Source organism: Cydia amplana, chromosome 20 (genome assembly GCF_948474715.1).
Source record: "Cydia amplana chromosome 20, ilCydAmpl1.1, whole genome shotgun sequence".
NCBI classification, from domain to species: Eukaryota; Metazoa; Arthropoda; class Insecta; order Lepidoptera; family Tortricidae; genus Cydia; species Cydia amplana.
The window spans coordinates 1,263,219-1,278,740 of record NC_086088.1 but is presented as its reverse complement, the minus strand read 5'-3'; the positions used below and the strand labels follow the sequence as shown (position 1 = coordinate 1,278,740).

Genomic DNA, 15,522 nt, shown 5'->3' with positions numbered 1-15,522 from the left:
GGGTCCCAGCAGGCGTTCTATATGACATTAAATCTCTCCAAACTGCCCTCTACGTTTTGGATCTATATCCCCACGCAAGCCTATCAAAAGACCGGGATTTATAGGCCCGTGAATTCCAAAAAAGGTTCTAATAACAGTTTTGAATGATTCACGGTTAGTTTCACTAGACTTATATCGACCGGGATATGAACCGTGGTTACCTTTTGTGTTGTTTTCCAGCTCCCGATATTTCGACGCAGTTACATAACCTGTGGTAACGTTGAAAGCGAACGCATCTGAAGATAGCGGGTGTGTGTCAAAGTTGACGAATGAGGGTAGACCGAGCGCGGTCTACACAACTTTGACACCCACCCGCTATCTTCAGTTACCCGTGAACAAGATGCATGTAACTGCGTCGAAATATCGGGAGCTCGAAAACAATACAAAAGGTAATCACGGTTCATATCCCGGTCGATATAAGTCTAGTGAAACTAACCGTGAATCATTCAAAATTTTATTTTATTTTAAACAAGGAATTAATTAATGTTTTCTTTTAGTTTTCAAATGCATCGCCTACAATCTTTTCTGCTTTGCCCTAAGGTTGACTGGTAGAGAATGCGTCCGTTATATGTCGTTATTCCGCTCGTGCTTCATCATATTAGCGGCTACTCGGAGTACGGTGGGCAACAGGAGTTTCCCCAGCCCTGTCGGCCTCTAGAGGCCTACATCCTTATCTACATAGAAACCAAATATGGAGCATCTAACTTACCAGTAAAGGGTCATCGTTGTTTCTATCATCCCTCATCATGTTAGCGGCTACTCGGAGTACGGTGAGCAACAGGAGTTTCCCCAGCCCTGTCGGCCTCTAGAGGCCTACATCCTTACCTACTTAGAAACCAAATATGGAACACACAACTTACCAGTAAAGGATCATCGTTGTTCCTATCATCCCCCATCATGTTAGCGGCTACTCGGAGTACGGTGGGCAACAGGAGTTTCCCCAGCCGTGTCGGCCTCTAGAGGCCTACATCCTTACCTACATAGAAACCGAATATGGAACATCTAACTTACCAATAAAGGGTCATCGTTGTTCCTATCATCCCTCATCATGTTAGCGGCTACTCGTAGTACGGTGGGCAACAGGAGTTTCCCCAGCCCTGTCGGCCTCTAGAGGCCTACATCCTTATCTACATAGAAACCAAATATGGAACATCTAACTTACCAGTAAAGGGTCATCGTTGTTTCTATCATCCCTCATCATGTTAGCGGCTACTCGGAGTACGGTGGGCAACACAAGTTTCGCCAGCTCCCCTCTATCGGCCTCCACGGGGCCTACGTCGTCTCTGGCTAGCAGAGTAACTAGTTCGCCTAGTGTTTCCACGCATAGCTCCACCTGGAGTGGTTTAGGAAAGTTATTAATTTGCAAATAGAGGTGCAGCTAACTTGTATCAGTGTTTTGGAATCTCGTTTAAAATTCCAATGCCAATCTTACCGACATTTTTTTCAGCGTAAGCGAGTGACGTATCTTACCGTAATACGTATAGTGTTTTTGTAATATAGATACATTTTGCTGCGTAAATTATGCGTCAATTCTTTTGAACAGCGGATCTTTTGTAGCCGATGTGATGTACCTATTTGACGCCGTTTCACTATTATGTAATGTCATTAAATGGAATCTTAGGTTGTACATTCCTAGTACGATGTAATGTAATTTTGAAGAATGTAGGGTAGGTGATAGAGGTGTGTTGTGTTTAGTTTTGCACTGACCTTTTGCATTCACAGGCTGCTATCCATCAAAGGATTTAATTATTAATATAGTCATACATTTTTTTACTTAACCAAAAATAGGGAATGAAAAGTCAAAGAAACTTATTAAAACACCTAAAACTGAGATTAAATCTTTAAAAAAAGATTTTTTTCTAAACATAATTAGAAATAATAATAATAATTAAACTTATAGCTATCGAAAAAATTAAAATGCGATGAAAATGCTCTCGATGAAACCATTTTTTTTGTAAACAAATGCCGCTCCATAACACTTTCAAGCTTTATTTTGGTATTTTGCCGTTACCTATGAGCACCAAAATGCGAGTAACTTGTAATTCACACGTCTTCGCAGTAAACTAACCATAAATGGACCTTACTGTAAAGACATAAGGTCCACCAGTGGCTTCCATGCATAGACTAGGAATCCTCTAGACGGAGTTTAGAGCAATTATTTCATGAACCCGATGCTGCCAAAAATACTGGGGTGCGAAGACGAGGTGAGCGAGTCCCGTGCCGTGATTGGTCCGTTCAAAGACACGGACGTCACACAAAGACACTTTGACCCGAAAATGGAGTAAAACTACCGTATATTTGTGGCAGAGTAGCGGTACTATGGTCAGTCTGGAGGATGTCTTGTCTGTGCTTCCATGTCAATACATACGATTTGCTGATGCTGTGTAGGGTCGTGCAGCCGCGACGAGTCCGCGCCGAGCAGCCGGGCCGCCTTGTCCACGGAGCGAGACTTGTGCGCCGCCTCGCGGTCCAACTGTCACACCCGATAGCTTGGTGCAACGATACCCGATACGAATGTATCCAATGTGATACACAGATCCCCGAGTGTACAGAATACCAGGCTGATTGGACTGGGAAGAGTGGAGAGGAAGTAGGGACTCGTTCGATAACACATTGCATTTAAATCGAGGGAGAAAGAAAATAATTAGGGAAATAGCGATTGCGAGGCATGCCAGCCTCGTCTTCTTGTGGCCACAGTCGAGTCTCTCGACTCTACAATGCCTTTAATACTCGTAACTAGCGTCAGTGGTTTTTCTTTATCCCGTTCATCTTAGCGGGCGCAGCATGGTTCCATTTTTATCACCTGTCACTATTCCCGTCATTTTCGCACTTATATACTTGTAAGAACGTCACAGGCATGGTGACAAGCGATAAAAATGCGACCGTGCTACCGCCGCTCAGGGAATGTAGAATCGCATCAGGGTGACATTCAGCTAATGAAAATCCAACTTTGGTATTTAAATTAACGACAGAAGTGCGGGTGGGTCCCCCATGTGCTAGTAAATCTGCTAAAGATTGATGTTAGGTTACGGAAAGTTGAAGGTTCATAGGACAATATGAAAAGGACGGGATCGTACTAATTTTTACTTGGATTCACATTGCGTATCGGATATCATGTACAAGTGTACACCAAATTTAATGCATACTGGTCATTTTATCCATCAAAATAAGTATTTCTCATTACTTGCCACGTTAGCAATTAAACTCATATATAAAATGACCAGTGACATTCACGTTTGACAGTTCCTTAAACTGTCAAACGTGAAACATGCGACAACATCAAGAATTTGCACACAATTTTAGTGAGCTACATCGAATGCTCATGTTAAAATGTTTTATTTTTTTAAATTTTTAAACACCAATATCAAAAATCATTGCATTGTTATGTTTCGTTATTACTTGTTTAAATATAGGGTTTAAACATATATTAGATATTAGTAAATTCAACTCGTGATTTTTATACTTATGAATTATACAAATTTTAATTGAGGTATTAATTCTAGAGTCAGACCAGCTAAATACGCAGCGATTTTGATAGCACAGACTGCGTAAGTGTTATTTTAAACGTAATAATTTCAAAGTTTGATGATTGAAATATCACTTATGAAGTCTGTGCTATCAAAATCGCTGCATAGTTCGTTTGGTCTGACTCTTCACACGAACTTCACTGAAACGTGATTTATTGTTACATCATTATCAAGTTTTATTCCCTTCAACATAAAATTATAAAAAAAAAATACATTTTAATGAGATTTTCATCAACACCAATCTATCAAGGTTACTTTTGAATAAATATAAAACTATTCTCGATCGAATTCTTTTGATGGAAAAAAAATATAATTTGCAGTGTCAGTGATGTTCTAATCATTTGTGTTATTAAATTTATTTAAGGCATTGTTAAAAACGAATTGGTAAGACTAGACTAGTTGAATTTACGACAAACTTAAAAATACTTATAATACGAGAAATAAATAAATATTTATTTGTTTCATTTAAATATAATAAAGTTCCAAACATGTGATAGAAGGAATACGAAGTGAAGTGATGTTTGAAAGTTAAAGTGATAACTTGGTTATTATTAATTAATGATTAGTTACTGAAACATAGACCAGGACACACATCTATCAGACTCTTTAAAACTACCCTTCCCTTAAAACTCCCCAGTTGTTGCAGGTCCCTTATACTTGGAAGTGCTACTTCCTAGCCATCCGACCATTTTATTAGTTACTTAACCCTCTGGCTATCTTTTTGTGATGACCAGTGTAATTCACTCAAAATATTCGAAATAAATTTTAAATATGTATGCAAAGAGTAATAATTTTATAAGTAATAAAATATTTGAAGAGCATCTTCTGTTATACAAGAATGATATTTTTGTAACTTTAGTATTTACTTTAATTAAATATTAATAGAGTTATAATTAAGAATTCAACTACTTATCTAGGATTTTTTTATGCGAAATTGTAACTAGAACGAGTGAAGACTAAAGGCTCTGTGATTTTCCAACGGCTACTAAGACTACACAACATAAACAATAGTCCTTTTCTCACAACTTCATTCGGCCTAGCACATGATTGGCGCGACAATATCACGCGCCGATATATACTACCCGTTCCTCTTTGATTAACATAGAAAAATACGGGTAGTCTATCTAGCCGCGAGATACTGTCACGCCAATCATGTGGTAGACCTACTGTGCGATAGAGACAGGTGCTTAACCCAAAAAAAACTGGTCTACTCGAAACACTAGAAGAACACACATAGTAGGTGACCACACAACATGCACACACGTGGACACACACATAAATATATTGTTAGTGTACATATAATATTAACAAATAGATCCAGATAATGGTGTGAAGATTTGTGTTGGTATTAATTTTATTTTTGTGGTTTTTTAAGTTAGATTATCTTTTTGTGTGCAAGTCTCATGATGCGGGTGCGACTCGGACTTTTGAGGTGTTAATAACGACGACGGACACACAATACACACATACACACACACACACACACACACATAATCACAATAGTATTACATCAAATAGGCAGCTAATTGCATTTAATAACACATATAGCACAGTGTCTATGGTACGGTACATTTGTCATTATAGTGGATTAAATATAAATCTGTTGACCAATGACGGCCGATTGAATGAAACTAGTTATTCCAAATGCAAGTAACCCCTAACGTTAGTTATAAATAACATGCTAAACCACTATTAAAAGTGAGTAAGAGTATTTCATGTATTTTACCCCATTTTATTCTTGAGTAAAGCCGATTTGAAGTAACTATTTTGAAACACGATTAACGAAAATTGTTAAATGATTGAAAAGAGATAATTAATTTTGTGTTTATAGCATGATGTTGATAATTTTATTAGTATTTTTTAGTGCAAACATTAGTTTTGATATGATTTTATGTTTTCTATTCATCTATATTCTATGCGATCTGACTGCAAGTGTATAAGTATCTTTCATCACAAAACTAGAATTACTAAACAAAGTATATTTATCTAAAATTTATTTTTCCTCGCATAAAAAAGGAAGTCTCATACAAGAATAAACAGAACGGCTTTATGTACAATGTACATACAATATAAGTAACAAAGCCCAAGTGCAATACGACTTTACGCGTATGTAAAAATACGCTTTTAGTTTATATATATCCACTTTAACTAGTAATTTACATTACTACAATATCACAGTTTATTCTTGCAAGACTACCTACATAGTTAGTTCCAAATGTCAATTTTGATAGTGACAATGTTAGATTTTTGTCTAGTGCTGATGAAAATCGTATTTAGATTGTCGATGTCACCATAGAGAAAAAAATACATAGTTTGCTCACTCCATACATCAGTTTTAGTACCAAAAAGACTATTAGCATCTAGCATCGAGTAGCGGAACTATCAGTACTGCTACTTGACAAGAGATGTAGCACCGACCGGAAAGTCTTATCTCAACAGCATAAGACTTTCCGGTCGGTGCTACATCTATTGTCAAGTAGCAGTACTGATAGTCCCGCTACTCGATGCTAGATGTAGACACTGAAATTAATAGTCTAACTGATGTATGGAGTGAGCACTCTTGTCTTACTATATTTCTCTATGATGTCACCTATCAAAAAGGAATTTCTATTAAGACCTCCAATAACGCCTTATACGAGTTACTTGCTAATTTAAGTGCGACACATAACTTGTGATACCTATTCAAATTGCGAATATCCAGGGACCCGTTATCTAACCAGTTTTAATAAATTAGTATTATGTATAAAACATTCGTTATCCGGGCGATGACATCGATAGCTCTATATATTATGTTTGCATTTTAGCTTTGTGCGTAAGAAAATGTTCGTCTCAACGTCTGTCATTACGCACAAAACAACAATGGAAACTTCAAATAAATCATTAAGGCGTTCCAAAAGACTTTCCTTTACTGAACGTAACTTGAGACTGTCATACAAAAGGCCCCAATGTTTAGTGTAAGCTGTAAGTACACAAACAACACAAATACTGTGCCAAACAGTCAACATGCATCGACATGCGTGCTTACCTCAGTACTGGAGCCGACATATACACGCCTGCCAGGCGACTTTAGACTCTAATACTAGCGAATTTCGGAACATTTTATACGCAAAAAATCAGAAGTATCATATTTGATACAAGCCGTCACATTTCGTACAAAAATATCATATTTGGTACAAGCATTCGGAAAATACTCGTATTATTTTCATAGAGTATAATATAGATATTGCTCTCACAGACGTAATATTACGGTAGTTTAGCAAAAAGGATCCATTTTCAAAAATTTGTCAGAATAATGAATGACTTTTCTATTTGACAGAAAGTTTAAATTTTATTGACAGCTTTTTGTGGATAGAATCATTTTCCAAAAAGTAAGGTAAGAATCCATTGCAATAAAATTAATAGAATAATACAGCCTACAAGATCTTTTTTAGGGTTCCGTACCCAAAGGGTAAAAACGGGACCCTATTACTAAGACTCCGCTGTCCGTCCGTCCGTCTGTCACCAGGCTGTATCTCACGAACCGTGATAGCTAGACAGTTGAAATTTTCACAGATGATGTATTTCTGTTGCCGCTATAACAACAAATACTAAAAACAGAATAAAATAAAGATTTAAGTGGGGCTCCCATACAACAAACGTGATTTTTGACCGAAGTTAAGCAACGTCGTGCGGGGTCAGTACTTGGATGGGTGACCGTTTTTTTGCTTGTTTTGCTCTATTTTTTGTTGATGGTGCGGAACCCTCCGTGCGCGAGTCCGACTTGCACTTGGCTGGTTTTTTTAATAAAATGTTCCAAATTCGCTCGCATCGGGCCTGTCACCTATTTTCGGTCGCTAGATTGTTACGAGCCAATTCATGTGGTGCTGTGCAGTACATTTTTATCGCAGCAAAAATAGACTCAAATTCTTTACATTTAAGGTTAAAATTTCTTTAACACACTATATATTTTTCCGAAAGATAATAATCAAAATTATACCTTATGTTTTAGAAATTAGAGTAGGTTTTCCTGCGATATAAATGTTGATGTAAAAATAAAAAGTGTACATACCATTTCGAAGTTTAGACACGGACGGACAAATGTTATTACATAAGAGGACGCCACATTTATTATTGTTATACCCATAACAAGAATGGTTTCTGATATGGTTTCTATATAAAATTATAAGTAAAAATCGTGTGCAAATGCACTTATTATTTATTTGAATTTCAATAAAAAATCTTGGGATTGACACTAAATTAATATTCATCAATTATAAACAGAGGAATTTTGTAATATTAAATTTTATATTTAAAAAATATAAGTTTTATTTTTCATCGCTGATTGAAAAAAATATCATTCATTTGTTGTGACTAAATTATATTGCAGTGAGAATGAGACTTGACCCCATTACTGTTACTGGCCACTGGGGCATGTTAAATACGACAAGTTACATTATTTTTTACATCGGATTATTTATTAGTACTTAATAGGAAACCAACCATTGAAAAGCATATTTTTAGCAAATACAAAAAAAAAAACAAAATCATTAATTTCGAATGTAATGCGAATTTATTTCATTGTTTCATAAATTTCATAATAATGCACCAAAACTAATAGGAATCCTCTCGGTTTTCGCCAATTAGTAAAGTAAAAAAAGTAGAACGATTATTAAGTTCAAAATAAAAATAATTATTGCTACGTGCAATCTTGATCGAGGTAACGAGTTATAGTATGGGGCAAAATCGTATACGGACATTACGGACTGTCAATTTTTTAGTTTAACATAATAATACGGTTGATTATTGTTACGTGCAATCTCGATCGAGGTATGGAGTTATAGTATGGGGTAAAATCGTATACGGACTGAAGTTTTTTAATTTTAATTTAACATAATAATACGGTTGATTGTTATTACGTGCAATCTCGATCGAGGTATGGAGTTATAGTATGGGGTAAAATCGTATACAGACTGAATTTTTTTAATTTTAATTTAACATAATAATACGGTTGATTATTGTTACGTGCAATCTCGATCGAGGTATGGGGTTATAGTATGGGGCAAAATCGTACACGGGCTCTATTATTTTTAGTGTCGTCTAGAACATCCCAGGGGCCAGTAAGTTCCGGCAAGGTGCGTCACTCACCTCCACCTTCTCCATGAGCAGCGCGCGCGCGGTGTTGGCCACGTGCGGCGCCAGCAGCGCGCGCGCGCCCGCCGCGCCGCCCAGCGCGCCGCGCACCAGCTCCAGCAGCGCCAGCATGCGCTGCTTGCCCAGCCGAGACAGCGGCAGCGCGTCCAGCGCACGCACTACCAGCGCACTGCCGGGAAATTATCAGACGTTCATTAACCATAAGTGTAAGGCCTGAGTGGACGCTCGAGTTGGGCGTGCAGCGGGGCGGGGCGTGCGGCGTCCATGTTAAACAAATGCAAGCGTATAGGAGCGGCCTTAGTGCACGCCGCTCAAATCACTTGTGAGCTGTCCGCGCTATGGCCGGCAAGGCAGCGGATGCCCCCGCGCGTGACCTCTTTCGGGATATTAAGATCCTTCCCCTCCCATGTCTGTTCATACATCAGATAGCGGTGTTCACGCGAGAAAATATTGCCAGGTTCAAATGTAAAGGTACTAACGACAGGTACAGCCTCCGCAGTAACAGACATAAAAATAGGCTGGTAGTCGAGACACACCGACTCTCCAAATCAGCGAAATTGACACATATTTTGGGACCTAGCGTGTACAATCGCTTGCCCGATAGTATTAGAAAAGCAGCTACCGCCGCGGGCTTTAAGAATAAATTAAAAATGTGGCTCGCGACTCACTTATTTTATAGTTATGAAGAGTTCTTTAACCTACCTATTCTAATATAAGTCAAAGTGTTGCGAACGTGTACTCAATAAATTTATGTATAAATTATGTATAATACCAAAAATGGTATATGACATGTAACTATTGTTATTAATAAATCATTTCATTTCATATCATTTGAGCCCGACGCCACGCTGCACGCCCCGCCGAACGCTCCGCTTCGAGCGTCCACTCGGGCCTTACCCTAAGCGGCTCCTTCCCCGCCTGCACCTAGAGTACTTAACGGCTGTAAGTTATAAACTGAAATAGATAACATACACAATAGTATTTTATGCAACCGTTGTTTAAGAGAGGTCAAAAAAGACGAGTGACGTGAGTAACAATTTGAGGCGAAGCCGAAAATTGTTAATAAAAGACGCCACGAGTATTTTTTTGACCCAGTTAAACAACGTTGCATACAATATTTTTTCTACGACCAAGCACTTACTTACTTTGAAATAAAATTGTAAATTTAACAAATATTTTTAATTCAAGAAGTAGCAAAAAGCGGCCAAGTGCGAGTCGGACTCGCCCATGAAGGGTTCCGTATTTAGGCGATTTATGACGTATAAAAAAAAACTACTTACTAGATCTCGTTCAAACCAATTTTCGGTGGAAGTTTACATGGTAATGTACATCATATATTTTTTTTAGTTTTATCATTCTCTTATTTTAGAAGTTACAGGGGGGGGGGACACACATTTTACCACTTTGGAAGTGTCTCTCGCGCAAACTATTCAGTTTAGAAAAAAATGATATTAGAAACCTCAATATCATTTTTGAAGACCTATCCATAGATACCCCACACGTATGGGTTTGATGAAAAAAAAATTTTTGAGTTTCAGTTCGAAGTATGGGGAACCCCAAAAATTTATTGTTTTTTTTTTCTATTTTTGTGTGAAAATCTTAATGCGGTTCACAGAATACATCTACTTACCAAATTTCAACAGTATAGTTCTTATAGTTTCGGAGAAAAGTGGCTGTGACATACGGACGGACAGACAGACGGACAGACGGACAGACGGACAGACGGACAGACATGACGAATCTATAAGGGTTCCGTTTTTTGCCATTTGGCTACGGAACCCTAAAAATGGGCGGGAAAAGAATGAATGAATGAAATTTAAAAAAATAAATGTCTATGGTTCATTTATTTGTTAGAGATGACATTTAAAATAAGGTTGGCAACACTGTATTTCATTCAATATTTTTTAAGTGGTCATTACACGAAGTATCGTAAAATCGCCAAAAAGATACTGCGTGTATGCCCAAATTCTTTTTTAGGGAATAGACTAAAGACTTGTCTTGACAACTATAAGCTAGGGTTTTAAAGGTGTGTGCACGACCCTTTAAATGACAATTAAAAGTACGGGAGTAGAAAAAAGAAAGAATGGCCCCGTCCACCGTATCACTACATAGTATAAAACAAAGTCGCTTCCCGCTGTCTCTCCCTAAGTATGCTTAAATCTTGAAAACTACGCAACGATTTTTTTTTAAATAGATAGTGTGATTCAAAAGGAAGGTTTATGTATAATTTGTTAACCCGTGCGATGCCGGGGCGGGTCGCTAGTGCCGTATAAGTTAATTACCTGAGCTCGGTGGGCGGGAAAACTTTGATGGCGTGCGGCACGGCGTGTGGTAAATACTTCAACGCGGAGCCCTGACACGTGAGGGCGTAGTCTCCACACCGCATCAACCATACTAGCGCCTCCATTAGACTCTAGAAAAAAAAAACATTAAATAAGTTTTTTGCCAAAACTTTCATATTTAAAACAAGAACGCTGACTGTACTTTTCTGTACGGACAACTAATACTCATCGAGACAATTCTAACAAACCCAAACACAGTTGACATTTCCTATGGCCATCTGCTGCATTTACTCTTGATAATTCTCTTACTTTTTTATTACATCTGTTTGCCTAGGTTAGGTAGAGAAGGCCTTAAGTCTGCCATTTGTACATTCTATTTGTATTTTGTGCAATAAAGTAAAAAAAAGAACATTTCAGCACACATAGATTTATTGGTATTTTTGTGCAAAGTACCCGGACGTAGAATTTAGAATTTAATAGTAGTAGTAGTCTCTTTATTGTACAAAAAGACATATTAAAAATAACAAAAAAAAATAGTAAGAAGTAAAATGGTGAACTTATCCCTTTGAAGGATCTCTTCCAGTTAACCTTTGAGTCTATCTGACTTCATTGACAAATATACCAAATTAGGCTTTTAACCCCTCGAACGCCAGTGTCAAAAATTTGCTGCTGAATTAATAACCTTTCATTGAATTAAAGTCCAAATTGTCTGGGACGGATACGGGACAAGGCAGTTGAGTAGACAAGTATTTAGGTACTCCGAGACTTAAGATTAGAAATAACACAATTTCTGGAAAGTACCTCAAACTGAAACCTGAAGTCTTCATGAGCTTGTGGGTCGCCGAGCGCGCTTCTTAGTTGCCGACTCCGAACGATGAACCGGATCAGACATTCTAGGCATTTCATACATTGCAGTAGCCTCTTTAAGGCTAACTCCCCTTGCTCTGCCGAAGTGATCACCCAGACTATTACGGATATCAGTTTCCTGAAAAGATAATGAATGAATAACTGCAAACTTCGGCCTTGAAACATGTCGTAAATTTTGAAAAACCTGCGCTTTATTTAATACAAAAGCCAAATATTACAAAGGTGTTCCTTAAAGTATTGCGCAACTATAGAAAGAAAATACATTTATTTAACGCCACAACATATTACATATGTAAAAGAAGACATACAGACATAAAAAAAAACATTGGACGCTAAAATAGGACAGCATAATGCCGCGGCAATCCATGGCGCTGGTTTTCAGTAGGGACCTGACTTAAAACTATATGTGACTTATGGCAGTTAGCATGGAGTGTCGTTAATAATAGCGTAAGCGCCAAACGCCATAAGGTACCTTCACCCGTTGAACGTCACATATCTTTCTGCGAATAAGAATGTACCATTCAGAATGAAACGTCTGTACAAATATGTATAAGTCCAGCCTCGGCAACGTCAGTACAAACAAATAATATGTAAGCCCAGTCCAGGTAATTAAAATGATAGATTATACTCACTCATAAGCCAATGCGTCACAGAAGAGTCAAGACCGCCTAAGATAGTGAGACCTGGGGCCTTGCCATGACGTCCTTATGCGATTCTGTTTAGGACTTAAAATGAATCGCTAAAGGACGGAGCTATATGAGTTATATAGCTCCGTCCTTTCTGATTCAGTTTAGGTCCTAAACAGAATCACAATAAAGCTTTGGATTCCTCCGAAAACGGTGCCGTCATATTACGGCCGCTATATAGCGTTGACTGACGTCACCAGAACGTTGTCTATGTAAACAAGATGGCGCGGTTTCCTAGACGGCGTTACGTTACGTTGATTGTCAACGTAACGTAAGATGACGGCCGTCATGACGGTGTCGATAGTTTCGTGAACGTTTTATTAGATAGCGGTGACGCCATTTTGAATAAATGACACGAGATTTGAATAAATGATTCCGTACTACGATTATTTTCCCCTTCTGATGATATTTCATCCTCCAAGTAAATGATAGATGATCAAGCAAATCTTGTCAGTAGGAAAAGGCGCGAAATTCAAATTTTCTATGGGTCGTTATCCCATCGCGCCTACATTTTTCAAATTTGCCGCTTTGACCTTGGTGGATGACGGTGTGTTATGACGCCGTGGTACTTTCCACATGTCGCCACCCTAAAGACGGCCGTCTTTTGCGGCCGCTATATGACGGCCGTCATATGACGGCACCGTTTTCGGAGGAATCCAAAGCTTAAGCGCATAAGGCCCTTGTACGTATTAATACACAGACAAGACATCTTCCAGACTGAGCATAGTAGCGCTACCCCCTCTGCCACAAATATACGGTAGTTTTACTCCATCTTCGAGTCAAAGTGTCTTTGTGTGACGTCCGTGTCTTTGAACGGACCAATCACGGCACGGGACTCGCTCACCTCGTCCCCCGCACCCCAGTATTTTTGGCAGCATCGGTTTCATGAAATAATTGCTCTAAGCTCCGTCTAGAGGATTCCTAGTCTACAGGGTGTAATCTAAAACGTGATACAAGATAATCAAACCTGAATCTTTTCATGATTTTGAACAACTTTTACTATGGGGTCAATTTTGTAATATTAAAAAAAAATTGAGCTGTTCCATAGAAATGGTCAAGGAGAGGTAGACTAAAAAAAGGAGAGTAAAAAAAACTGTTACAAACTGTTACAGAATGTTTAAATAGCAAACACCCAATAATGGCTCTTTTTTTAGATCTAAGTAAAGCCTTCGATTTTGTTGACCATTCAATACTTACAAAAAAGTTAGAAACATGCGGAATAAGAGGTAAAGCGCTTGACTGGATAGAAAGTTATGTAAGGGGAAGAACGCAATACACGGAAATTGAAAGAATAGCTAGAATAAATGATACCACCCTTATAAGAAAAAAATATAGGTCCGGTGTATTGATGAACAAAACTGGTGTCCCTCAAGGAAGCATTCTCGGACCACTGCTATTCTTAATAGCAATTAATGATTTCCCAAAGGCCATAATACAAGATTGCATAATTTTCGCTGACGACACTACTCTTATAATAAAAGACGATAGCAAGAATCATACCAGTCTTGAATCAATAGCGAACAATACATTAGCAGATGCAATTCAATGGTTTGAAAAGAACAATCTTAAAATTAATATAACAAAAACTCAAGCCATGAATTTCTGTTCTTATAATTCAAGTCCATTGCCGTTACAAATCAAATATGATAATTTAATTATAGAGATGGTCGATAGGGTTACGTTTTTGGGTTTTAATATCGATACTCATTTAAACTGGAAAATTCATGTTGATCAAGTTTGCAAAAAACTAGACCGATTTATCTTTGCGCTCAAAAAACTAAGGCAAACGGTGTCAGTTGATGCGGCCATAATAGCATATCATGGTTACGTCTCCTCGGTGTTGAACTATGGATTACTGTTATGGGGAAATTCCGTGGACTCCGACCGGGCATTTATAATTCAAAAACGATGTATAAGAGCGCTAGATAACGCATGGTTTCTAGAGAGCTGCAGACCTCTATTTAAGAAATTTAATATTCTTCCACTTCCGTGTCTCTATATCAGAGACGCATGTCTCCACGTTAAGAACAACCCCTCTCACTTTGTCAATCGTTGCGATTTTAGTACAAGACATACACGGGCACAATATCAAAACCTTTTACATCAACCTTCCTGCCAAACAGCCATTTATAAAAAAAACTGCTACAACATGTGTATAGTCCTTTACAATAGCCTGCCGGAACACTTAAAATTAGAAAATAATACTTCATTTAAAACTAAATTATCAAAATGGCTACTAGACAAATGTTTTTATAGCGTTAAAGAGTATTTGACATGTGAAATTTAGATAATAGTGAAATTGTAATTGTTCGTAATTTAGATTAATATTTTATCCAGTATTCGTATGTATTTTAGTTGTTTGTCATTTTAATATCATATTTTAGTTTAGAATTTGTAGTGACATGTTATTGAATAATAATGAAGGTGTAAACAATTTGCACGCCTGCATGCAGGTTGAATATGCATGGACGTAAACTTAACCATAAGATCTTGCCTTGTACCATATTCTAGCAAATAAAGATATTTTGATTTTGATTTTGATTTGATTTTGACAAAATGTATGGCAAAGATTTTTTTTATTGTTAATTTACAAAGTTGACCCCATAGTAAAAGTTGTTCAAAATCATGAAAAGATTCAGGTTTGATTATCTTGTATCACGTTTTAGATTACACCCTGTATGTATTAATATCTATGGTTAAAGATACTCACTCGTATGCTAGTGCGTCACAGAAGCTATCATCAATATACGCGTACAAGACGGGCTGGAAGTGTTGGTATTTGTGGTCCGCCACCAAAGACACAACCCGCATCAGGCTTTCCAGAACTAGCACGCCGTAGCTATTCTCTGTGTAGCTTTCTTGCTCTTCGGGGACCTGAAAAAAGATTAGTATAATCATAGAGAGATATAGTAAGACAAGAGTGCTCACTCCATACATCAGTTAGACTATTAATTTCAGTGTCTACATCTAGTATCGAGTAACGGAACTATC

The 15,522-nt window shown here is 37.8% G+C and overlaps 1 protein-coding gene across 1 annotated transcript in view; it reads right to left on the bottom strand.

The window, feature by feature from the left end:
* Nucleotides 1–15,522, bottom strand: part of LOC134657692 (dedicator of cytokinesis protein 1) — a 103,913-nt gene that overhangs the window by 45,039 nt on the left and 43,352 nt on the right. Inside the window, exons 15-20 of the mRNA XM_063513255.1 lie at nt 15,242–15,405; nt 11,780–11,963; nt 10,979–11,109; nt 8,691–8,865; nt 2,408–2,512; nt 1,202–1,372 (exon numbers count right to left, since the gene is read on the bottom strand). Coding sequence (XP_063369325.1) covers nt 1,202–1,372; nt 2,408–2,512; nt 8,691–8,865; nt 10,979–11,109; nt 11,780–11,963; nt 15,242–15,405 — 930 coding nt within the window. The remainder of the gene's footprint in view (nt 1–1,201; nt 1,373–2,407; nt 2,513–8,690; nt 8,866–10,978; nt 11,110–11,779; nt 11,964–15,241; nt 15,406–15,522) is intronic.